Raw genomic sequence first — 26,421 nt, 5'->3', positions numbered from 1 at the left:
TGTTTTTGTAAAGAGTCACTAGTGTCTGAAACATTTGCCTTCATACTTGATTATTAGTAAGGCTTGGAAAATAATTGCACTTAGCCAATTTAGCTCTTCAATTTTCCATGCAATGCAATATATTTTCTGTACAGAAATTTTCCAAAATTCAGTATTTTTGGTATGAATTTCACAGTGAAGATTTGAATAATTCCAAACTTTACCAATTATTGTGTGTGCCATATTGATTTTTATTAACTTATTAATTTAATTAATTTTGCATGTGCATCCTTTATTTCCATAGTTCAATTTTCATGAGTCTACTTTTATCAAAAATATTTGATTCTTCTATCAGCCCTGGCTGGTGTCGCTTAGTGGATTGGGTGCTGGACTACAAACCGAAGGGTTGCTGGTTTGATTCCCAGTCAGGGCACAAGCCTGGGTTGTGGGCCAGGTCCCCAATAGGGGGCGTGTGAGAGACAACCACACATTGGTGTTTCTCTCCTTTTCTTTCTCCTTCCTTTCCCCTCTCTTTAAAAATAAATAAATAAAATATTTTAAAAAATATTCGATTCTTCTATCATTTTTTTCAGTTATTAGGAAAATTATACTGCATATGATTTTATTTTGTCAGATTTATTTGAGTTGATATTTTTTATAAAGCCCTCTATTTCCTGGGTCAGTTTTTGCAGTATTCAATGTTACTTTTTTTAAATTAAAATTTTTTTTTGCCTTTTACATATTTTTTAAACTTATTTTATTGTTGTTCAATTACAGTTGTCTGCATTTTCTTCCCCCCAATCCAAACCCACCTCCCTCCCTTGCTTCCACCCTCCCCCTTGGTTTTATCCATGTGTCCTTTATAGTAGTTCCTGAAAACCCTTCTCTCCACTGTCCCCTTCCCCCTCCCCTCTAGCTATTGTTAGATTGTTCTTAACTTCCATGACTCTGGTTATATTTTGTTTGCTTTTTTCTTTTGTTGATTATGTTCCAGTTAAAGGTGAGATCATATGGTATTTGCCCTTCACCACCTGGTTTATTTCACTTAGCATAATGCTCTCCAGTTCCATCCAGGCTGTCACAAAGGGTATGAGCTCCTTCTTTCTCTCTGCTGCATAGAATTCCATTGTGTAAATGTACCATAGTTTTGACCTACTCATTTACTGATGGGCACTTAGGTTGCTTCCAGCACTTGGCTATTGTAAATTGTGCTGCCATGAATATTGGGGTGCATAGGTTCTTTTGAATTGGTGTTTCAGGACTCTTAGGGTATAATCCCAGGAGTGGAATTGATGGGTCAAAGGCAGTTCCATTTTTAGTGTTGTGAGGAAATCCCATACTGTTTTGCACAGTGGCTGCACCACTCTGCATTCCCACCAACAGTGTACGAGGGTTCCCTTTTCTCTGCATCCTCTCAGTGTTACTTTTAAGATGTGGTTCTTTAGTTATTTCATCATGTATGACAAACTTCTCAGGGGATATCAGTTTTATTTTGTGTTATTTATTTCTGTCAAGTCTCTTTCCCTCAAGAACCCAGGAAAAATATCCGTAGGATCAGAATAGCTGGGCCAGCGTGTCCAGTTTTTTCTTGAGCAGTCTCCTTATGGGGCAGCAGCCCTCCACTTGATTCCTTGCTGTAACTTAGCATAAGGTCCAGTTTTTGCATCCAGGCTCTTTCTCAGCTCATTCATTTTTTAAAGTTATTCCATTTTTTAAAATTATTTTATTGTTGTTCAATTACAGTTGTCTACATTTTCTCCCCACCCCTCTACCCCACATTTTAATAGGATCAACTAACATCCATATGCCTTTGACTGCAAAATAGTTCATCCCTATCTTGAATCCCTATCTTTCATGAGCTCTGCAGCCAAATACAGTAGAGTCTCACTATGTGCCAACTTAATTTATACAAATTCAGTATGTATGTTTATGAGAAAGGAATGGAATGGAAGGAAAGAAGAATGGAGGGGACAGGAGGGGACAGAGACTGATTAAGTAGTATGGCCAATTCCATCATGCAGACAAATCTGTAATGATGAGTAGGACAGAATGCAGTAAGTCTACGGTTCACCTGTTTCATTTCAGTTGACATATGGCTCACACACTGTGAACATCACATTGCCCTTAGTGTGTTTAAAGATACTATGTTGCTTTTATTATGTCCCTTAAACACAATCCAGTTCCTTTGGGGATTAACTGAAGAAAGAGTGATTGGTTCTGGCAGTGGAAGAAAAGCTGAATGTATTGAATTTGTTGGCCAATGAGTTTGGATGCCTTTTCAATAGGATGCCTTCCTGAGGGATTGTCAAGAGAAGTTTTGACAGTTTTTTTTTCTTATGTGCTATTTTCAGAGACTGACATCTATAAGCTGTGATTTCTCTGTATTCAAGTATCTCCTGGTTCTCTTCACTTCCAGGTCCCACAGGCAGCTTCAGTTTCATGTATTTTAAATTGAGTTTATTCCCCCAATGCTTCTTCCTTCTCGATCATTTGCTATCTGAGTGAGTAGTACCACTCTTTGACCCAGCCGCCCAAGCCAAAAACCTTAGTTCCTTACAGTCCTCAAATCCTTCCCTTCCCATTGATCACTTGTCAAGGCTATTTCTTAACTGTCAAGTCCATCCACTCCATTAGGTCATCCTCAGTCTCTGTGATTTGCGTAATAGTTTCCAGGCTGATTTCTCTGATTCTAGCCTCCCTACTCCTTCAGCCCCCTGTCCCAAGCCCTATTCATTCTCACCAGTTAGAGGGATATGAAAAAACACAACTTGGTAGTGTTGCTTCTCTGTATCAACAAACAACAACAATAACAACCCACTGTTTAGCAATTCCCCATCACCCTCAGGGTGAAGTCCATGGTCTTTACTAAGATTTTAGGGCCCTGCATGCTCTTGCAATGCTGACTAGAGCCTTTTCTAGCCATTCCACTCCATAAACTCCTTTCCTGGCAAACAGAACTTGTTGATGGACATCATATTCTTTTTCACCCAGGGATCCCTGTGCATGCCACATGCTCCTCCTGCAACACTCTAATGTCTCCTTTTTTCTTGTCTAAGTCTTATATCTCCTTCAGTTCTCAACTGAGACATTAAAGCTTTGGAAGCCATCCCTAATTCCCCGAATTAGATGCCTATCCTATGCAGATGTAGCACCCTCTACTTCTCGCTGTAGTAGCATTTGTCTTACTCTGCTGTAACTTCCTGTCCTTTATCTGTCTTCTCCATCACACCAGGGTGGCATAACTGTAGGACCAAGAGGAGGGACTGTAGGTTTTTTCATCAATGGTGGCTAGCACTATGCCTAGCATAGACATTGAGCACATGGTTGTTGAATGAACAAACCCGTGCTATGTTGAATTCCCCTTCAGAATTCCCTGCAGTGCTTTTTTCCCATCTGGAGTGGTTTGAGAATCAATCCGAGGTTGGCATTCAGCAAATAAGAAAGGAGAGGATGTCTTTCATAGGGAATTAAGGCATTCAGGTTGAACACTATTGCTTTTTCTCAGAGTCTAGTTTTAAGCCTGGGGCTGATGAGAAAGTCCTTGTAGAAGAGGCCAGGACAGCTGTCATCCCATGACAGAGTGATCCTATTAGCTTGGGCAAATCCTTATTGGTTTCTTGGGGTCTCACTTTTACCTGGTCTGGGTCTCAGAAGTAGAGAGCTGGCATAGGATTACAGGTGTTAGTATAAATGTGCATGCCCATGGTGCATTTCATCACATTTTAAGAACTTTGCTGACCAGATGTGAGAAAACACCCATGCACTTAGTTGTGGTTTTACAACCCATAGCTATGGGTCACTTGATTCCCTGTTCCTTCCTCTCCTATTCACACTATGGCCATTGTCTACCTCCTGCAGGCCTCACTTCAGTAGCTGTGCTGATTGGTTCTTATTGTCTTGCTCTATGCTTGGGTGTGAATTTTAGAGACCAGGCTTCTTCTGCCTCTTGTTCTGAATTCAACTTCCCACCCATCCCTAGATCCTCCAGTAATGATGCCCTGCTTTGATCTTGCCTGTCTCCAAAGTTCCCACTATACTGACTGTGATGGTTACTTCTTCTGACCTGTCCCACAGTCAGTAAGCTCCCAGGCCCCCTCACCTCAGTCTCAAGTCTTATAGACCCCATGACATTGTCCTTGGAGAGTGGAATGCAAGGGCAGGTTGTGTGGTCTCTACCTCCCAGAGCTCTCTAAGGATCTGCTACTTGTCTCTGTCCCGAGGGTGAAGATGGATGACTGGTGTTACCCAGTGATCTTCCCAGATGCACGGAACTTCCGCCCCTTCACTCTCAAATCTCTGGCTGAAATCGAGAAGCGGATTGCCATCCAAAAGGAGAAAAAGAAGCTCAAAGACCGGACAGCGGCAGAACCCCAACCTCGACCGCAGCTTGACCTAAAGGCATCCAGGAAGTTACCCAAGCTCTACGGTGACATTCCTCGTGAGCTGATAGCGAAGCCCCTGGAAGACTTGGACCCATTCTACAGAAATCATAAGGTAGTTCCCTGGGGAGGCTGGGGTGTTTTAACTGTGCAGTTGTAACTGGTGTTACGAGGATCTTCAAATGCTGATCTTGGGGTTTGCAGGTGGCAGGCTGTACTTCTCCTTTGCTATTACCCTTTGTCATTGCCTTCATATTCTGCGAACTCCATTCAGTTCTCATTTTCTCTCTGTAATGCATGTCTTGGAGAACAACATGAAGACTAGGAGCAGCAGAAAGATTAAGACAAGAACAGAGACCAAAAAATGGTGTCAGAAGAGGACTGCCTTAGCAGTCAGAAAAGTTGGGTGTAGGCCATTTCAATGGCTGACTTTATGACTTTGGGTAAATAACTTCACTGATCCTAATTTTTCTCATCTGCAAAATGGGAATAGTGCCTGTTTCCCCTGCCCCGCAGCGTAGACATGCTGTGGAAGCACTTTGTGAGCTGTAAAACATTGTTCCCGTGTGAAGGATTAATAGCGCTGTCCAGGATTGTCCAGTTTAGCAACAAGGGTTTACCCTGAAGGCTTTTTAGAGTTTACCACTACAAAAGCTTTGGGCAGTAGGCTTTGTAGGCTATTATTAGTCTTATGAAGGTCAAAACCCTGGAGCAGTGATTTTCAACCTTGGCACACTGGTGCGCTGCAGGAGGCACACTGGTGCACCTGCGAGAATCTTTAAAACATTCAATGCCTGGCTATTTAGTCAGGGGTCTAATCTCTTTTCCTTTACATGGCCAAATAAAAAAAATGACAATAGACAATACAACAATAGCCATTTGTTGTGAATGAATCAAAATTATACCTATTTTTTGTCAGATCAGAAAAAAAATATAATACATTTTTTTGGTGTGCCAAAAAATTTTGGTAATTAGTTTATGTGTGCCGTGAGGTGAAAAAGGTTGAAAATCATTGCCCTAGACCAACACTTGACAAATAATCAGAGCTCAATAACTGAAGACTAAGAATATGGTAAACAAGTGGACACATGCGAATTACATGTAAGCCCCATGCCAGTATGTGATAGGCTTGCTGTTTCATCTGCCTGGATGTAGTTCTTGGAGGAAAATTCTAGTAAAAGCTTGTTAAAGGGGCCTGAGTGAGGAAATGTGAACTCTGTGCTCCTCTGATGGCTGTTTGAAAGCCCAGGGGGACAGTGAGGACAGTTCTCTGCAGACCGTCCCTTTCAGGAAAGGCTCAGAAGACCTTGCCATTACCATCTCATTGTGTGATCCAGCTGAGAATGGAAAGCCCACCTCACCGGACTGAGGCCAGGGAGGAAGGAGGCTGGGGAGTTCAGGGGAAGTCCTAGAAAACATTGGATGCTGAGAACATCCTTTGCTAGCAACCATGAGAAATTCATCTCTCTAGAGAAAAATGGCCTGGTTTGTATGTCCTTGAATTGGGATAGATATAGGGTTACCAAGCAAAATAGGGACCATGTATATAGAAGAAAGTAGAGTATGAAAGGGAAAGATAAGAAAAGGGAAGAGAAATGAAGGAGCATAAACACTCCAATATTTCTCCTTCTCCTCATGCCGCAGATTCCGGGGCCATTTGGAGGCAGAGTTTTGAATGTGAATTAACTGCTGGAGGCCTCCTTCTGCCTCAAGGCTGGATAGGAGACCCATGAGGCAGCCAGCAGCTTGGTATGTTGCAGACAGTCCTGGAGGACGGGCTCTGTTCTCATCTGGATGGATATTCTAGAACTATCTCTTCTCAGCCTGGGTCCTCCCTTCAAATCAGAAGACACAATACTTGTTTAGAGCTCTGCACATCTGTGACCTCACATAACCAGTACTCTCAACAGTCATATGAAGTATGTGTTATAGTTAACATTCTACCTTACAGATGAGGAAACCATAGACTAGATGGGGAAGTGGCTTATGCCAGTCAAACAGACAGTAAGGGGTGGAGCTGGGACTCAAATCCAAGGGCAGGGAACTTTACTACGTAGTCACAGGCCACTTCCTCTCTTTAGGAGCTTTCATTCTGGAGACTTATAGGGAAAGGGGTGGAGATCTGTCAGCAAGCAGGCAGAAGGAGCTGATACCTATCATTATAATCATTAAAACCCTGGCAAATGTAGTTACATACACCATTAGTTGAAATATTTAAAGTAGTCAGAGGAGGCATTAATAAAATATCAAACTTAAAGGGCACAGGAACGGGGCCACGTCACGCCACCTATTAATCTGGGGTGACCCACCTCAAGGATAGGTTTGCTTTCTGCCCCCAAATTACGTCTTGGGCTTCTGAGCTCATTCATAGGTTTTAAAGAACCCTGTAGCCCATTTCATTTTGTAACAGAATCTCTTCTAGTCCACACATTTCCTGCAGCCAGATGGTCAGCAGACAAGTAAGTTGCCCCAGCTAAGTGGAGGAAGGTTGATGGTTAGCGGTAGCTGAAGTTCTGGTACTTGAGCTAAGGCAGCACCCTGCTGTCTTGGGCCTTGGTGACAAGGCCTGTCTTTCCTGTCTGAGAACATGCTGGATTACCTGTCATATAGTACTTTTTGCAAGTCTGAAAGGGACAGTGACACAGGGAGACACAAATGACGCTTGTTCTGTGAAGGCTTTTGTAACCAACAGGCTTAAGGACACATAAAAGAACAGATAGATTACAGTGAAATAGAAAGAGGGAGGTCTGGGTGTGGATGTTGAGTGCAAGGTGTTGTGTGGGGGGGCGGGGGATGCAGCTTTGTTCCCAGAGCCTGGAAAAATGTGCTAGGAGGATATGAGTTCAGTTTTGGTGTAATTCAGTGGGGCCCAACTGGGCATCGTGAAGGGGACAATGCACCATTTGGCAGGTCTGTCCTGGGTTTGGCATCCCTGGACCTACCTGCTAAAGGCCAGCAGAGCCTCCGGTCATTGTGACAACCAAAAACGCCCACATGCCTTTCCAGCTGCCTTCTGTGGAGCTTCCCCTGCCAGGTAAGAACCCCAGGCACATTTGCCTCTATGTCCATGTGGGACTTGGGGAGCGACTCTGAGAACCTGGCCAGCTTTTTTATTGAAGTCCCTCGAGGTGATAATTGATTGGCAGAGTGTCTCACATTGAACTGCTCAAGCCCAATATGGACTCTCTAGGTCCCTGACTATTTGAAGATTCATTACAAAGTTTTCATTAGTAATCAAAATAATCTGCTGAATGTGAGTGTTCCATTCCCCTTCCATTTCTTCCACTTCTTTTCTAATTCTTGTCTCTGTAGATAACATCTTAGAGAGTACAACACGAAGAGCTTTGTTTGCCTCAGTTGCTGCTCTTCACACCTGTTTTCTTTATTTGCAGGGCCATGTGCTCCATCTCTGCGGTCTCCAGAGTATTCCACTAGGTTAATGGGCCACAGCCCAGCATGTATCTCAGGGCTCTGAGTGAGACCCAGGCCACCTGGGGACCCCTGTTGGCTTCCAGAGTCACAGTGTTGGCTGTCACCTCGGGCATCAGAGTGACAGCTCTCCAATCAGAAGCTGTAGTCAAAGCCAATCGTGTAGTAAAGTCCACGATTCCACTGAATTTTCTCTAAATGAACTCATGATAAATATTGTTTTCTCACTGCACGTAATTCCTGTTCTGTTTGGTCTTTTGCAGACATTTATGGTGTTGAACAAAAAGAGAACAATCTACCGCTTCAGTGCCAAGCGAGCCTTGTTCATTTTTGGGCCTTTCAATTCAGTCCGAAGTTTAGCCATTAGAATGTCAGTCCATTCATATCCTTTTATTGCATCTTTTACTAAGTCCAGGTCCTGTGAAAAGTGCATGTGCCCCAGGGTGTTCATACATTTGTTGAGTGGAAGCAACTCATTCTTTCAACCAATAGTGGCCAAGGGCCTACTGCTGCATGACAGGACTGTGCTCGTGCTGGTGTGAACAAGGTGTGGTCCCCCCCTGGGATCCTTGGCCTCAGAGGGAGCTGGGTCAGAGGCAGGCCGATTTCTGTAGTGAGATGGGCGGTTTGGAAGCGGTAGTGTGGAGAGGCACTGCTGTGCTTTGGAGGCATCAAGGATGGCTTCCTGGAGAAAGGAGCATCTCAGATGAGACCTACAGGTTCTAAACCGTCCACGTGTGTACCCTATTTAGCTGATAAATGTGTTATGTTGGACCTACACAATGTTTAGAACTTTTTAGAAGCACTCTCTAATGTTAAAAGTCCAGGTTACCAGCTTCTCTTGAAAAATGGAGCCTCTGTCAAAGCTAGGCCTGCACTCCTCCTACCTGGCAAAGTCGGTATAGTGAGAAAGTACAGCCTCTTTTAGAGGGGACGTGCAAGCTCCGTATCACCACATGTTCACCCCTCGCTGTGACCCAACATCAGCTCGTCTCACCCACTTATGTGACTGGCCAGGCTCTTAAGACTTTGAGTTTGCAACCCCAGTCTTAGGGATAGAGACAGGTAGGAATCACTGAGCATTTCTCATGTGCGCAGGGCTGGAGGAGACACCGGGCAGTTTTAGTCTGGGGAAGGTTGTAAAAGACATGGATTGGTAGACAGAATGAAGTTTTGAAGAGAAAAAGAAGGAATAATTGTTTAGGTTGGGTACCCTAGAAGCAGAGCCTGGAAAGGGGATTTTTATTTCAGTAATTTAATAGAGGAGTGCTCTCTGGAGAAAGGGAAAGGGAGGCAGGATGATGCAAAAGGAGGAGGTAAGCAGGACTGAGTCGCAGCTGAGTTCCTGTCAAGCTGAGCCCACAGGGAGTTCTGGGGCACGAATTATCGCAGAAATGCACAGCCTGGAGGCAGGGGACCAGCTTTTTGTGAGTCTCACTTGGTCAGACTTGTGGAAGGGGGTTGTAGCCCTCCAGGTGAGGAGGCCACCATTCCACCTGAGGGAGGGGCAGCTGCGGGATGTTCTCAGCCAACACTCACAGTTAGAGGACAGGTGCACCTATGCAGAAGGGGACCTGGAGGGTCACCCGTGGCCTCTACTATAATAGCTTATGACACATGCCACCCTGCAGTGTACTGGCCTTAATAGACGTTGGTCACATTGTTCAGCATGTTCATCATCTGCACTGTCATCGTCAACTGCGTGTTCATGGCCACTAGTGGGAAGAAAAACAGTACTATGGATGACAATTATACTTCTGCTACTTATGCTGAGTAAGTGTCTGTCCTGTTTTTAAACAAGCACACCTAAAAAACGTTATACCTTTATGTACATATGTATGTATGGGGAAAGAGAGAGTGTTAGTTTAGATGTATAGAGAAAGCAAAAGTCACCCATAATTTCAGTTCCCCAACACAATGCTGGCAGATTCAATTTATACATATATATATATATATAATTTTTAAAGGCCTTTCAAAATTACACTGGTAATTAGCAGCACACATACAAATTTTATGTCTAGGTTTTAAGTGGTTTTCTTTGTGTTTACATAGTTTTATAGGAATCTTTCTTGATGGCTATATAATATTTTATCAGGTGAATAAACAGTAACTTACTTAACCATTTCTAACATTTTGCCACTATGAATAGCATTGCAATAGGCATCTTTTTGCATAAAGCTACTTTTCAAAAATTATTATTTTCTTAGGATGGAGTCTTAGAAATGTATTTATTAGGCCAAAAGGCACATTTTAATGCTTTAAAAATATATATTGACAAAATATTTTCCAAAAAGTTTGTAACAATTTAATCTGCTATCAGCAGTATATTCTGACAACCAGTTGTGCTATATTCTTGCCATCGTTACATTTTTTCTTCATTAGTTTATGGGGTTAAAAATACTTGCGTTTCCTTAATTCCCAGACAGGCTGGATTTTTTTTGTTGTTTTAGCTTGTGAATTGTGTATTTCCATTTGCCCATGTATCATTTATGTTTTTTTCCTGGTCAGTTTAATTTAGTTCTTTTTATAATTAAAATATTAACTTCTTATCCTCCTTAATTGGCTATTCAGACATACACATTAATTTTTTTAACTTAGAAAGTTCTGTTTCAATTAATATTCTTTTATATGTTGTCCTAGCTTTTCTGATTTAACATATTTACTGCTTTAGTCTTTCAGGAATATATTGAATAATAAATTCAATACATACTGAGTCCATTCATTCTTATCTCACATTCAGCCGTGTGATAGAAACTACCACAGTCAATGTACAGAGCCTTCCAACCGCCCCCCAGAGCTTCCTCCTGCCTCTTCACAGCCAGTCTCCTACCCAGCACTCTCAACGCCAGGCACATACTGATTTGCTTTCTGTCACTCTAGACTAGTTGTGCCTTTCCTAGCATTTCTTGTAAGTGGAATCATATAGTTTGTATGATACCATACTTTTGTGTCTGAATGATTTGTTTTGTAGGTATGTCTTCACTGGGATTTATATATTTGAAGCTTTGATTAAAATATTGGCAAGAGGTTTTATTCTGGATGAGTTTTCTTTTCTTCGAGATCCATGGAACTGGCTGGACTCCATTGTCATTGCAACAGCGTAAGAATGTTCAGATTTCTATACAAGAGATGTAGGGTGGGAAAGAAGCCCCTTGGTTCACATCAGGGCTCTGTGTGAATCCATGTGTGTGGCTAAGTGTGGTCTAGTAATGCCCTGAGCTCTGGGTGCAGTTTTGGTTGGCCCTGGACAGCACCACGCAGGCAATCAGCCAGAGGCCTCCATGCACAAATTTATTTCAAGGCCAATCCTCATGCTCTCATTCCTTCAGCCATTTATTCACCAAACACTGGCCTCTAATGGGCCAGGTTCTGTGTAAGGGGTTGTGATAATGAAAAAACAAACAAACACACCTCATTCTTGCCCTCTTGAAGCTCACAGTCCAGATGGAAAGAGAAATAATTAGTGACCATTACAATCTGGTATGGTAAGTGTTAGGATAGGGGCTATGCATGTATCAGTTTGTCAGGGCAGGTAGGAGGAACCAAGAAGTCTAAAAAATCTTTAGCTACTACGAGGTCACAAACAGTTTCTCTCATGTTGTCTTCTAGAATTGTTATAGTTTTGGCTCTTATGTGGAAGTCCCTGGTCCATTTTGAGTTCATTATTGTGTATCTTGTATATGACATGAGATGAGAATTGAAGTTCTTAAAGGAAAGGACATCAATTTGGCATCTGAATGATGAGACAGAGTTAGCAAAATAAAAAGCAGGAAGAGCAATGGTCTATTGCCAGCAAAGTAATAATAAACCTAACATTAATTAATTTGTCAAGCTAGCCATTAGTTTAAGCACTTGCATATATTGTCCTATTTAATATTCACAAAAGCCCTTTGAAGTAGGTGCTACTCATTTCAAAGTTTTACACTTGACGTTCAACAGTAGGGTGCTATTGGTTATTGAAAGGTGGTATAGTGCAGTGGTGAATAGTGCGTGCCCAGGAGACAAACCGCCTGTGTTTATTCTGGGCTTGGCTATACAGTGGGACCTTAGGGAAGTACACTGGGGCCAGTCAATAAATGTTTCAATTAATTTATTTTAATTTTTTTCAAGATTTTATTTATTTATTTTTAGAGAGAGGGGAAGGGAAGGAGAAAGGGAGGAAAGAAACATCAATGTATAGTTGTCTCTCATGCACCCCCAACTGGTGATGTGGCCTGCAACCCAGGCTTGTGCTCTGACTGGGAATCGAACCTATGACCCTTTGGTTTGCCGGCACTCAATCCACTGAGCCTCACCAGCCAGGGCTGTTTCAATTAATTTATATTACTCATGGATGAAGCTACAACTATTATTCAAGGAGTCCCCACATTTGTCCAAATATGAAGATTAGCTGAGAACAACCTCCTGTGCAATCTATGGTCCATAGCAATAGAGAATGATATTATGGGACCCTGAGATGAAGGTGGGCTTGGGAAGGTGAGGCCCCAGATTTCACCTTTGTAGACACAGGGCCTGGGCTGTGCTTACTAGTGCCTCATGGAGGTGTGCAGTGCAGCCACAGGACTGAGCAAGCCCAGGCTTCTCCTGTGCCTTGTCTCATAGGTTTCTGACAAATACCATGGGCTCCAACAGCAGAAGCGGTCTGTCATCCCTGCGTACTTTCCGAGTGTTGAGAGCTTTGAAAGCAATTTCAGTAATTTCAGGTAAGTCATTCTGACTTTCAACATTGGCTATTAGGCTCTTAGTGTGAGAGAACATTCTTTTATTTATTTAAATTATTTTATTGTTGTTCAAGTACAGTTGTCTGCTTTTACCCCCACCATTCTCCCCCCCCAGCATTCTTTTATATTTAAAATTTCTCCAAATGTCATATAAACCAAAAACAAATAAAGTCTGCTTTTACTTTTTATTTGATTGTTCAACAAATATGTATTATGCAGGCAATATTCTAGCTGCTTGGGGTAATATATTGGTGAGCAAACAGACAAAGATCCCCACCCACAGGAGTTTATATTCTAGGTGGTGGGGTGGGCATACAGACTCTAAACAATAACTATAATAAATAAGTACATTATCTAGCATGTTAGAAAGTGATATGTGCCATGAAAATCAAAAAGGAAAAGTAAGCAGTGTGCGGGCTACCAGCAGTCACAGGGATTATGGGAAACACGTTGCAGTTTTCAATAGAGTGGTCAAGATGGGTGTTGCTGAGGAGGTGAGATGTGAGCAGATATAAAGGCAGTGACAGTTGCAAAGGCAGATCGATGGTAAGGAGTGTTCTGAGGATAGGAATCAGTCCAAAGACTGGGGAAGAGATGAGGTACAAATGAGGCTAGAGCAGACAGAGTGAGAAGCCAGGTGCTGAAGGTGGGTCCACATAGGTAAAGGGAGGCCTATGAGCACTGGGAGGACTAGGGCTTTGCTGTGAGAGAAATGGGAGCCATGTGAGGACTTTGAGCAGAGGAATCGTATGACCTGACTTGGGAGTGAAGGTAGAAGCAAGAAGCCCAGATGTGAGACGTGGTGGTTGCCATGGAAATGTGCCTCTCAGATCTGCTGCTGCAGGAACCACAGTTGACTAATGGTCCCAGCTGCCACCTGTCTGGATTCACCACTGCATTCACGTTCATGCCAAGACCATGCTATCCCTGCATATCAGAGACACTGTTCCTGAAGGATATGGAACTCCCCTATTGGGGGGCTTTGGCTTAGGGACTTCATAGAAACCTGGCTGAGACTGCCACACCAGCACTAGTCGGGAGCTCATCCTGTCCAGTCCTGTTTCCTTCCTGCTCTCCTTTCCCAGGTGTCAGCCCTGTGTCACAGTCTGAGGCTCTCCCTGCCAACTCTACTTCTTCCCCCTTATTCTTCACAGGCAATTCACCCAACCAGTCCTTTGCAATCTGGTCCCATAGTATCCACTTTTCAGAGAACCCAAACTAACACAAAGGGCCACTGCCATAACCCAGGCAAGAGATGGTGGTGCTCCCAGATCAGGCAGTGGTAGAAGAGTTGGTGGACAGTGGCCACATTCTGTGTACATTTGAAGGTAGAAACAATCACATTTCCCGATAGGTTGGTTGTGGCGTGAGCAAAAGAAAAGAGCCAAGGATAGGTCAAGATTTTTGGTCTGAGTGACTGGAAAGATGTCGTTGTCATTGGCTGAGATAGGGAAGGTCTTAGAGGTCAGATTAGGAGTTTGTTTTGGACCTGTTCTGTTTGAGATAGCTGTGAAACGTCCAAATGGAAGTTTTGAGTGGGCAATTGTATATGAGTTGGGAGTTCCAGGGAACAGTCTGAAACAATGAGCCTATAGATGATATTGGGAGTCATGCAATCTGATGAGGTCATCAAGAGAACAAGCATAGATGGAGAAGAGAAGATGACGAAAGTCTGCCAACCGGGGCATGCAACCTTGACAGGGAGGGGAGAAGAGGAGAAACCTGGCAAGGAGATGAACAGGAGCCACAGTAAAGAGGAGGGAAAGCAAAGGTGGTCTCCTGGAAGCCAGGGAACAAAGGCACTCTGTGAATCAGGATGAAGCCGAGGATGGGCGGTGAATCCACATCCTAGTTCATCCAAAATGAAGTGTCATGGCACACTCTTTCCTTTCCTTCATGCTTTCTCTTTCCTTTACAAAACAAAATCTTTATGAAAAGTTCCCTCTCTGGACTCCTTTCCCACCTCTCTTCTTCCCTTACCTTCTAGTCTCTTCTATTACAGGCTTAGCTCTGATACCAAAACTACAGGTAATTTGGGCCCTTTCAAACAGAGCAGTGGGTTATTTTTGTAAACTCCAGACAAGCACCTACACAGTGATAAAGAAACTGGCAGTCAGAGGGCACTTACATAGAATTTGCCTCTCCCCCTCCTTCTCTTCCTCTTTTGCCAGGTGGACCTGGTTTTCCAGGTAGATTTAGGGGGTTCTGCATGACCTGAATCCCTCATACTTTTGCATACACACAGACAGATGCTTTAGCATCTTCTTCATCTTGAACACAGTCTCCCGTTTGACTCATGAGATCCCTGGGTGCTTTTTGGAAGTAAGGGTGTAAGGTACAGTCTTTTATGGGACTGTGTAAAAACTGTTCAGGAATCACAACCATCTTCTTTCATTCAAATTTTGCATTAGAGAAGACTCAAGCCTCAAATGGATTAAACCTGGGCTTGGATGAGGTTGTGGTGATTTCTTGTTTGGCTGCAACTGGGGACATAGTGAATATCCCAGCTTGGCCTCAAGGCTCCTCCCCCGATGGCATCACACTATGTGGGAAGGTCATCCACTGAGGGCTGCCGCCACCTTGTGTTCTCAAGTCCACCACTCGTGGCTTACACCGATCAGTTGCAACTTTGTCAGTGTGGTCCCGCACGTTACCGCTCACCCCTGGGGGTTCATCTCTCACTGGGAGGAGAGCAGAGTCTGTGGCTCAGCAGCGTGCTGCGGCTGGCTTGTTCTAGCTCCTCAGCAGACCGTGCACATCTTTTCCCAACTCTGCATCCAGGGACATCATGCTGGTGGCTTGAAACCAGCTGGGGGAGGGGGAGTATGTGCAGGCAGGTGACGAATCTATGCTACAGAATTCAGCAGACAAGGAACCCTGTAAATGCTCTAAATGAAGAGTTTCCTGAACCTTCACCATCCCCCTCCCCAGGGAGCTGAATTTAAATATTTGCATATATAAGACTATGTTCTTTTTTTTTTTTTGTAACTTTGGCAGCCTAACAGTATGCCATGGACACAGTAGGTATTTAGTAAATATTTCTTGAATGAATGGAAAAAAATCCTATTATAACTGGTGATCTGAGTTTTTCCTAGGACATCCTCATTATCTGAGTCCAGACAAAGCTCCTCCTTCCAGCTTCCTGCCCCACGATTTAGCTACATCTCATGACACTTCATGCACCTTGTAGTAGGTAGTGGCTACAAAATGTTAAATATAACTGTGGCTCCTTTTCTAGGGTGGCTTCACTCTGGCCTTAATGATACATGTGGCCCCCCCACCCCCAGCCGTGGAGGTGCCTGCAAAGCTGTCACAAGTTACTCCTGTATCTGTGTGGCATGTTTCTGCTCCAAGTCTTCTCATTTGCTCTTCAGAGGTACCTTGTGCCAGATACAGGGCAGGTAGAGGAGGCCAAGTCCTAGACACGTGGAACGCTTTGATGACATACGACTTCTAAGGCACAGAGTTGTAACTAGAACTCATGGCATCGGACTCCTAGGCCAGGCCAGTTTCCAATTCCAGCCTGTAATCAGACAGCTTCCAAGGCCGTGGCTGCCCCTTGCTTGTGTCTGGTGTGTGTGTGTGTGTGTGTGTGTGTGAGAGAGAGAGAGAGAGAGAGAGAGAGAGAGAGAGAGAGAGAGAGAGAGAGAGGGAGAGGGCTCCTCTCCACACCTGTCCTCCTCCTCAGGTCTCAAGGTCATTGTGGGGGCCTTGCTACGCTCTGTGAAGAAGCTTGTTGATGTGTTGGTCCTGACTCTCTTTTGCCTCAGCATCTTTGCCCTGGTAGGTCAGCAGCTCTTCATGGGAAATCTGAACCACAAATGTGTCAGCAAGAACTGTAGTAACATCACTGACCCTGAAGGTAAATACCCCACCTTTTATTCCTTAGTTTGTGCAATGTTAACTTTGTTTTATCCCCACTAATACTATCTACTTGTGTGCATTACAGTCTCTTAGGAGCAAGGGATGACCTCTTCCATCCAGGGTTCTCATGGGGGCAGATGCATGTCTTAGAGAAATTGCCTCATTTGGGTTTCTACGGAAAGAGAAAAGCCCAAAGTCACACCCACAAGAACAGTGTCAGCTCCCATCTTTTCCCACAAACAATGGCAGCTCACATCCTTTCTTTTTTATCTGAATTTGTGATTGTTTTCTTCTCAGATCAGTGCTTTGAAAAGGAAGGTTCTGAGTTCAAATTGTGTGGCCACTGGTCGGGAGGGTAAGAAGCTTCTATTCTCCATTTTCCTCTCAAGCAAAGCAACTCTCGACCTTTCAAAGTGGTGTGGCAAAGTTTTCATCTAGTGATTTATGGAAGTCAGTGATAGTAGTTTTCAAACGGTACTGATTATTTCATGTCTAAGCAAGTTTAGATGTACATTATTAAATTAAAAATTATCTCTGTTTAGAGCAGCTTTCTCCCCCCAAGTTATGTTGAATTTGTAACTTATCAGAAACCTGCTGAACATGGAGTAATACTTTGACTCTTATGGAGTGGATATTCAAGACTTTCAAAGGTCAGAGAGGATGTTATGATTGAGAGCCCCAGGAAAGTCTTGTTTCCTGTTCAGTGGCACCACCCTGATGCAAGACTACCTGTGCACGCTGCTTCTGTTTGCTGATCTGTTGACCGCCACTGCCTCTAAGTACATACATAGTTGTATGTGGGTTCATACTCATACACCCCAGCAGCTGGTAGCTCTCTGGCCCTTCTTTCTTCTAGGACATCAGTGGTGAAATTTATTGAGTGTATGTCAAATTAAGATAATAGGCTAAGTGCTTTGCTGAAGTAGACCATGTTCATTCCTCCATAACAAATAGGTATCGAGGGCTGCAGTTGTGCCGAGCTCTGTGTTAGGCCCAAGGAACACACGCGTGAACAAGGGAGTTCTGTCCTCTTGAGATGACGCCTTGCAGTGAAGAGGGATGTAGAGTAAACCCTTGAAAGTGTGAGGAGTATTATAAGGTACTGAGATCCTGAGAGAGATAACAGGGGATGTAACCCTGTTTGTGAAAGCAGGGAAGGCTTTTCTGATGCTACTTGTGGTGACCACAGGCTCAGATTAGGTCAAATCACAAGATGTAATGGGTTTTAATGAAATACAAGGTTTACTGAGCTCACTAGAGACCACTCCACAAATACTGTGCTCACACAGGGCTTCTGGGTGTGCATCAGTGGGCCTTGGAAGAACCAGGGCCAGGGGCGAAAGGGAAGCTGGGCTATAGGGAATGTTATTCTTTCTCTGTTCCTTTGTTTCCCATGTCTAGGAATTGTTCCCCCGAATATGAATGCAAGAACACCAAAACGAATCCTGACTATAACTATACAAATTTTGACAACTTTGGCTGGTCTTTACTTGCCATGTTCCGGCTTATGACCCAAGATTCCTGGGAGAAGCTTTATCGACAGGTTATTTTTTTACTCTCTTTCTCTCTCTTTCCCCTCTTTTTCTCCCTCCCCCCTCACTCTTTCAATATGTCTATCATTTATTTATAACTTACCATCTATTCTTCACCGCTGTCATCTATTCCTCATCCTTAACAGTGGTAATATTCGATTATGCTTTAGAAATTGTATTAGAAGCATCAAAAAAAATATGAACATGTTATATGGAAGAATAGTTCATAAACACCTCTCTTCCTAGAAATTCGACGTCTTTCCAGATTCCTGCCTGCCTGAGGTTCCACCACTAGCACTTCAGTTTTCATGAAGCATTGCTATCACTCTGGTGTTTTTAATTTAAAAATGCAAATACTCCAGAGAAAATTATAGGAAATTCACCGAGACTTTCACGGGAACATATAGATGGTATCTCCTCCCTGAGAGATAGGGTATCAGGAGTCTCTGGGTGACTGGGGGTGCTGTAGATGATGCTGTGGGTAGCTGAGCCAACCACTGCTGGGGAGGACCAATTGGCACCATACAATTTCTGCTTGAAATGATGGTCACCCCTGGTGACCCCTGGTGACAGAAGGCTTCCGATGCCAGTGTGTATGCTCTATCCCTTGCAGACCTTGCGTACCTCGGGGCTCTTCTCAGTCTTCTTCTTTGTGGTGATCATCTTCCTGGGCTCTTTCTACCTCATTAACTTAACCCTGGCTGTTGTCACCATGGCTTATGAGGAACAGAACAGGAATGTAGCTGCTGAGACGGAGGCCAAGGAGAAGATGTTCCAGGAAGCCCAGCAGCTGTTAAAAGAGGAAAAGGAGGTAGGGGCTTCTGGGGTTGGAGAGTGGGCTTTGCTTAGGGGTACTCCAGAAGCCATGGGATCTGAGCTCATAGGGGTACTCCAGAAGCCGTGCTGTATTAGGCCTGGTCATGGCTCCCTACTACTGGTGCTTTTCTGAGAATTTAAACCCCTTGCAGACTGGTTCTGCTGCTATTGTTCACTGAGATGTCTAGGCACAGGGCTATTGGGAACAGGGAACCCTGTTTCGTTGCTCTTTGACCTTCTGAACCTTGAGCCTTCTAGGACAGATTCCAAATTGGCTATGTGGTCAATCATGGTGGCTCAAGACAACAGCCCTGATTATCTCTCCCTTCTTGAAATTCTTGTCAAATATATAGGCCATTCTCATTGTTTTCCTGGTATCTTTACATTTCCCCAGTTCAGTTCTAAGATTTTCAGGGCAGGGATCAGGTTTTATACTGCTTCTCACCTTCCACAGAGTCTTGTTGAGGGAAATCTATTGTATGCACTTAATAACTGCATCACAGGCACAAACATTTATTGAGTGCCCAGTGCATACTGAACACAGTGTGAAGGGTTGGTGACACAGAGCTGTGAAAGAGTTCACCCTGCCTTTGAGGGCTGCAGTTTCCGTGGGCAAACAGGACATGTTCCCAGATATATAATGACAGCGACAGCATATTCTAATTAGGTGATGAGCAGTCTACATGGTATAGTGCTACCGGAAAAGCAGAGAGAAAGCTCAGTAAGGTCGAGGTGATTTGCAGTGTTTCATACGGGGTATAATCTGTTCATTAATTACTTTTGTTCATTTTCTAAGGCTCTGGTTGCCATGGGAATTGACAGAAGTTCACTTAATTCCCTTGAAGCATCATCTTTTTCTCCAAAGAAGAGAAAGCTATTTGGTAGTAAGAGAAGGAAGTCCTTCTTTTTCAGAGAGTCTGGGAAAGAACAGGTTCCAGGATCAGATTCTGACCATGATTCCCAAAAACAGGTAAGTATTGGCCCAGGAATTAATGATAGGTCAAGTCGTCTACCTAGTTGAAAGGATTCATTCATTCATTTATTCATTTATCCACTCATTCATTTGCACATCCTTTCTTTCACCCATGTGTCTATTCAATTACCCATTTATTTACAAACTTCTATTTAAAGTGTTGGCAGTGTTTACTATCTGCTTGGCCCTGGGGTAGGTACTGGGCGTGCATGAGATGTACAAGAGAAACAACTAATGATGAAGACACAGTTAAAAAGAGGCAGTTGCTATTCAGTGTGATGACTGCCATGATGATTGCTCTGGGAGAGCAGCGTTCCCTCTCAAGCAAACCCTGAGACATTGGACTGCAAGTAGATTACTTAGAAAGCGATGCCAGGAAGCACTGAGAGGGGAGGAGAGAAGTGATACCTGGAAGAGAGGGTCGTCATTTGAAGTGTACTATCAAGCCAGTTGCCATTAAAGATACTTGGAGTGGGGGTTCTAGAATATTTGTATGCCAACTTTGGTCCATTGTTGGTTCAAGACTGCTGGCATCAGGAGAGAATAACTTTCCTGTACTTCTGACTTGCTGTGCAGTAGGGCAGAGGGGATTGGGGTCACCAGAGCAAGCCCTCAGGTAAGGCCCAAGGACATATGGGTGGGACCAGCAACAGCATCTTCTTCAGATAACCAACCCGGACTTGGTGGGAGCTGAGGGGAGGGCAGTAGATCAGAAAAGAGTTCCAGAGGAAGCAGTGGCAAAAGGAGGAATTGAACACTACAGGAAGAGTGGACAGCACATGCAAAGGCCAAGGCCTGGAAGCAAAGGAGAACAGGAGCACACGACCCTGCAGAAAACTTGCAAGTGTGTTTATGTGTGTTTGATGAGGTTGGAGGGGTGGGTTACAACAGGCTGTAGTGGTGAGATGGGAGCCCTTCACAAAAGACCCTCAAACCAAGCTAAGGAGTTTACTTTCTTACACCGTGATCAAGGGGTTAAGCAAAAGAGTTATATGACCAGATTTACAGATTTGCATTGAAGAGAGGGGGTTGGAGGAAGGCAAGACTAGAGTCAACCAATGAAGAAGTTGTTGCAGTAATCCAAGTAAGAGGTGACAGTGGCTTAAACTATGGTTAGAGTGGGGAGAATGGAGAGAGGTTAACACATTACAGTAATTTCAGAAGATAAAATTTGGCAGTTGACCAATTGACTAGATATAGAGGGTAGGGATGATGGCCAGTTTATGGCTTTGGTTGACTTGATGGAGGGTAATTGACTGAAACAGGAAAGGAACTTGTTCTGGGGATGTTGAGGATGGCAAGTTCAGTTTTGGACTGTCAATTTTGAGGTGCTTATGGGGCATCCAAGTAGAGATATTGAATAGTCAATTGGATATGCAAAAATGAAGTTACAGGGGGATGTGCAATAGAAAAAATAGCTATTCTTATCATTAAGGTGGGCAATGTTTAAACATGTTTTAATTGAGAAACAAAGGCAGAAACGGGGAAAACGTTGAAGATACAGGCCAGGGAATAAGGGCTAGAGCCAATCCTGAGGTAGGAGGGAGATGAAGTGGGCAGCAGGTACGTGTGCATGCCTGAGGGTGGGGTGAGGGAAGGGGGTTGAGGGGCCTTTGCAGAAGTAGGTGGATGGACCATGTCCACTCCTGGGAGCAGTTTTCTGATGGAGCAGCAGGGTTGGGAGACTTCTTTGCTGTCAGACCACAGCATATTGAAGATATCGCAAATACTTATTTATATTTTGAAGTTTCTCATTGTTCCACAAAGAGAAGAACCCAGACACCTAATATAAAGTGTCTTTCCCTTTTAATTAGAACAGGAAATAGCTATAGCAAGATTATAGGTTGCCTTTAGAATAGCTTATCACAGAGGAGTCATTCCCTCTGGGGCTCTGGTTGGTCAGAACTTTTGGGAAATAAGTCATTATGGACACTCAAGTTTCCTGGATAGCTGAAAGTTTATGTCCTTTAATCGCCAGAGAATTCAGAATTGTAGGTAGGGTAGAGTCAATAAGCTCTTGGGCACAGCCTGAGAGAGTGCTTGAGGTTTAGTACATAAATTTTGTGATATTTATTTTGACTGCTTTTTTTCCCGTTACTAACTGTTTCAACATCTATTTAGGGAGCTGTTCCAGGCACTTTACTCTTTTGCCCCAATTCATCTTTTAAAATTCATCTCCCTCTTGCTAACATTGCTTCCAAATTAGACTTTTGATTGCTTTCATACCCTGAACATTTGTTTTTGTAAAATTTCATTTGCTTTTGTTGACAATGAATAAATCACAGAGAAAGAAAAATTTCTGTAGGTAGGCCTCTAGAAATGTACATATATAAGAAACATGAGTGGTCAAACCATCTTTCTCTCATTTATTAAATATGAAATGGGAAAACTGAACATTTGCCATGCCGTGATGTTGAAATGAGTCACCCTCTATAAAATGTTGAACATCTTTGCTGTGTGTGGCACTGAAACTCAGTAGTTGTGAAGCTTTGAGGAGGGGCAGCTTCTTCCCCAGAAGGTCCACCATGTCCTCTATTGCAGCCACACCTCCTAGAGCAAACCAAACGACTGTCCCAGAACCTGTCCGTGGACCTCTCTGAAGAGCATGGAGACCCCTTTCAAAGGCAGAGGGCGCTAAGTGCTGTCAGCATCCTTACCATCACCATGCAGAGTAAGTTCTGCCGCCCACCCCAAGGGAGAGCCTTACTTCAATGCTGTCCTTCCATTCTCCCTCTCTTCAGCCCCTGCAGAAGCCCTCTGCCACCCGCTGGACTTCTTGCAAAGAGCAATTTCCCATACCTTTTTGGAGCATGTGAGCAAAGTGGTTTGGAAGAAGTGGGTCTTCCACATAGGCCCACCCTGAGCACTTGGGTAGTGTGGGGACTGGTTAGATAGGACCAAGAGCACAGATGGAACCTACTGATTAGGCCAGGCAGTCATAGGAGGTCTCAGTGACAATGTCAGGCAGCCAAAGAAGAGGAGACATAGAAGCTTCCAGTAGGTGGCAGTTGCCTTTGAAGTTGGAGTTAGGAATCTGGCATGGACAGTAGGCCTGTGTAGACAGGCTGGGTCTATCTGACGGACCTGGTTAACAGAAGGTAACAGGGACCCAAATACAGTGTTGGTGTTCAAGGGAAGGACTCAAGTCCCTGCAAGGAGAGTGTCAAATGGGTTGCTTAGCACTTTTGTGTCTATTTCATCACCTCCTTTGGCCTGCCTGAGTCCCTGAAATGGTGCCAGGGAGCTCAGAGGTGCTTTCTGACCTGAACGCAACCAGCTGGTAGAGTGCCATTTGTCTCAGTGCATATAGATGCTCCTGTCTGAATGTCTCTCCTGCCCCTGAGCCCTGATAGCTTCTTGTGCCTCTGTTACAGCTGTCAGCATGGTCTGCCTTGAGTGAACGTAACATGGGCTTGTGTCTGTGTCTCTTCTCATGGGTTCATAGCATAAGTATAAAGACTTGTATACAAGTACTTGACTGTATCACATAGAAGTTGCATGGGGAAAACTTTTCTGGCTGTATAGTCAGTGCCCTTCTTAACTGATCATGTTGTGACACAAGAGACCCTAGGAAAGAGGGAAGAAGGAATGCCCTGAGGCAGAGCGCAGCCAGACTGGTCCAGGGATAATTTCTCAACTGCTCTTTCATTCTCCTTCTCCAGAACAAGAAAAATCCCAGGAGCCTTGCCTCCCATGCGGGGAAAACCTGGCATCCAAATACCTCATATGGGACTGTAGCCCCCAGTGGCTGCGCTTTAAGAACGCCCTGAGAACCGTGATGACCGACCCTTTCACTGAGCTGGCCATCACCGTCTGCATCATAGTCAACACCGTCTTCTTGTCCTTGGAGCATCACAAGATGACCAAGGGTTTTTCTTCTATGTTGAAAACAGGAAATTTGGTAACCTTGGGCTTTTTTTAAAATGTAAAAGATATTTCAAACTTTGAATTCTCTTTGAAAGTCTAAACATTTTCTAAGTGGCCCAACCTATCCTAAGTCTTTGGTCCCCTTAAATGGAGTAGTGGAAAAAGATGACTTTTACGATTTTGTGTTTACCCAGTTCAGTAATTTCTCAGGCACCCTGTGTTGGCCCCTCTATTATATTAAAACATCTTTTTAGTCATCTAGTAATGACTAAAGAGTCATCCAGTGGTAAGCCAGAAGCAAGTAACATCTTAAAATGTCAACTGTTTGAGATAATTAAGAAAACATTACCCATGGTCCCTAGGGATACTGACGGCAAAATTTGTCACAAAATAATGTGATGTGACTGCCATTACTAGGTATTATTCCCCTGGAAAGATGAGTCACGGCCAGGCAGCTCGTGGGAGGTGGGGCGGGGTTGTTACTTTCCAGGAAGGGGGTGTCTGGAGCTGGTAGGGTAGAGTAGGAGCAGGGTTCCAGACTTGGGCCTGCTTCAGTGTTTCTCATTGGATGGATCTAGTCTCAGTTAGTTGGGAAAACTAAGATAAGAGAACAAATTTTTCATAGTTCCTGAAGAAGACATTTTTCTTCCCCAAAGGCAAATTAGTCTCCCAAACATCAGAATAACAAATAATTACCCACTGAATGTTCTACCCTAATTAGTTAATGAGTTAATGGACTAAAAATCTTACCAGAATGTCTAGTCCTTTCTTCTTAAAGCTTTGTTCTATTTTACCAGTTAAAAAAGCAATGAATACTTTTTAAAAAAAATTTAAAAATAAGGGAAAATACAAAGAAAGGAAATACAAAGAAACTCATTTCCTATGGTCCTACTAGCAAAGATAATCATTTTTAGCATTGTTGAATATTTCCAGGCAGGACGGATGGATGCATGCAGGCAGGCATGCATGTATGTATTTCTTAATTTATTTTTTTACACTGATGAGAATCTGCTTTACCTATTGAATCAGGAGTTGGTTCACGGAGCTACTTTATGCATCAAATTTAGGATGGTGTAGAACTGGAGATGGGTAGCTCCCACTCTCAGTCCCACATCCCTCCCAGGAGGACAGGGCCACAGGGAGACTAAATTACAAGACCAGGATGGTTCTCCTTACAGACAGTCCGTGTCTAAGTTCCTTTCCCCATACTGCCTTTGGGAAGAGGTGCCCTCTGGGGTGTGCATGGATCAGAATAGATTCCATGCTGCATGATACACCTAACACACACCGTACCTTCTGATAGCTGAGGTCTTCAGGGCTCTAGTGCATTCAGCTGTCTCCTGCTCAGATATTCCAAAAAATGGGATGATGGTGGTGTTTCACTTGGAAGCAGAATGCTCTACCTTCACAGCCATGCTTCCTGCCTTAACAGAGTCAGCAGACCCATCTTTCAGCACCTCCTGGTGGTTAGAGTTTTTGGATAAGTTCCAGATAATACCCAGAGAACCCAGAGTCACACCCCTGGACAGGGCTTTGAATTTGCAAAGTGGTCTGTCCATCACTTCATCAGCTCATCCAACTGTGGGATATGACAAAAGCCCTCCTCTCAGATTTCCCATTGATGAGGCATCCTAGCTGTAGAGATGAAACTGCATTTTGCAGTCAGAAGCTGGCTAATTAAGTGACTTTCTTCTTCACCCTCTCCAAAGGCAGAAGGAAACACAGGGACATTGTTGATATCCCTGAGGACACAGGCAGCAGCTGCATCCAACTCCTGGAAATCAATGAGACACATGTAGAGCTGAGTACCTAGCCTGTGCTTCCATTCCATGTGCACACTCTCCAGACACACAAAACAAGGGAAGCAGCAGCTCCATCTGTCATGCCCTTTTGGTGCTGATGGAGGGAAGCCTGGGAGCCTCGAGTTCCAAAGAACATATTCAAGTTTCTCTCCTCTGATGGGTGGATGAGGATTGAGCTGGCTTATGGAGTTCTCTGGGAATGGACTTGGAAATGGACTCTCTAGGCTTCACGGTTGCTTGGATCAGGGGAGTGTATTGAGCTCCTATGAGGCTATGAACAGCAATGGAATTGGGTCTCAAAACCAAGTCCCAAAGGCATCAGGGAGACTGTAGGGTTAGACACCTAAAGCCTGAAGGAGACAAGAGGAAGAAAATGTGTCAGAAGGGGACAGGGATCAGTCTGGTAAACTAGAACAGGTGACACTGCCTGCCTTTAGGCACTGGGTGTGGTATTGGTCAAGGGTAGGCAGCAATTTTTATTTTATTTTTAAAATTATTTTATTGTTGTTCAATTACAGTTGTCCGCATTTTCTCCTCCCCCACCCCCCCCACCCAAGCCAAACCCACCTCCCTCCCCTGCTTCCACCCTCCCCCTTGGTTTTGTCCTTGTGTCCTTTATAGTAGTTCCTGAAAACCCTTCTCCCCACTGTCCCCTCCCCGCTCCCCTCTGGCTATTATTAGATTGTTCTTAACTTCAATGTCTCTGGTTATATTTTGTTTGCTTTTTTCTTCTGTTGATTATGTTCCAGTTAAAGGTGAGATCGTATAGTATTTGTCCCTCACCGTCTGGCTTATTTCACTTAGCATAATGCTCTCCAGTTCCATCCATGCTGTCATAAAGGGTATGAGCTCCTTCTTTCTCTCTGCTGCATAGAATTCTATTGTGTAAATGTACCATAGTTTTTGGATCCACTCATTTGCTGATGGGCACTTAGTTTGCTTCCAGTACTTGGCTATTGTAAATTGTGCTGCTATGAACATTGGGGTACATAGGTTCTTTTGAATTGGTGTTTCGGGACTCTTAAGCTATAATCCCAGCAGTGGAATTGCTGGGTCAAA

General features: G+C 43.9%; 1 protein-coding gene across 1 annotated transcript in view; it reads left to right on the top strand.

Moving 5' to 3' along the window:
* SCN11A (sodium voltage-gated channel alpha subunit 11) overlaps positions 1 to 26,421 on the top strand; it is a 75,291-nt gene that overhangs the window by 4,650 nt on the left and 44,220 nt on the right. Inside the window, exons 3-14 of the mRNA XM_045200083.3 lie at positions 4,200 to 4,473; positions 8,051 to 8,169; positions 9,447 to 9,560; positions 10,759 to 10,887; positions 12,390 to 12,490; positions 16,197 to 16,370; positions 16,670 to 16,727; positions 17,774 to 17,915; positions 18,518 to 18,715; positions 19,517 to 19,690; positions 22,235 to 22,364; positions 23,356 to 23,594. Coding sequence (XP_045056018.2) covers positions 4,200 to 4,473; positions 8,051 to 8,169; positions 9,447 to 9,560; positions 10,759 to 10,887; positions 12,390 to 12,490; positions 16,197 to 16,370; positions 16,670 to 16,727; positions 17,774 to 17,915; positions 18,518 to 18,715; positions 19,517 to 19,690; positions 22,235 to 22,364; positions 23,356 to 23,594 — 1,852 coding nt within the window. The remainder of the gene's footprint in view (positions 1 to 4,199; positions 4,474 to 8,050; positions 8,170 to 9,446; positions 9,561 to 10,758; positions 10,888 to 12,389; positions 12,491 to 16,196; positions 16,371 to 16,669; positions 16,728 to 17,773; positions 17,916 to 18,517; positions 18,716 to 19,516; positions 19,691 to 22,234; positions 22,365 to 23,355; positions 23,595 to 26,421) is intronic.

Source organism: Desmodus rotundus, chromosome 8, assembly GCF_022682495.2.
Source record: "Desmodus rotundus isolate HL8 chromosome 8, HLdesRot8A.1, whole genome shotgun sequence".
Classification (NCBI taxonomy): Eukaryota; Metazoa; Chordata; class Mammalia; order Chiroptera; family Phyllostomidae; genus Desmodus; species Desmodus rotundus.
Note: the sequence above shows the minus strand (reverse complement) of the source record. Positions and strands in the feature narration are given on the sequence as shown.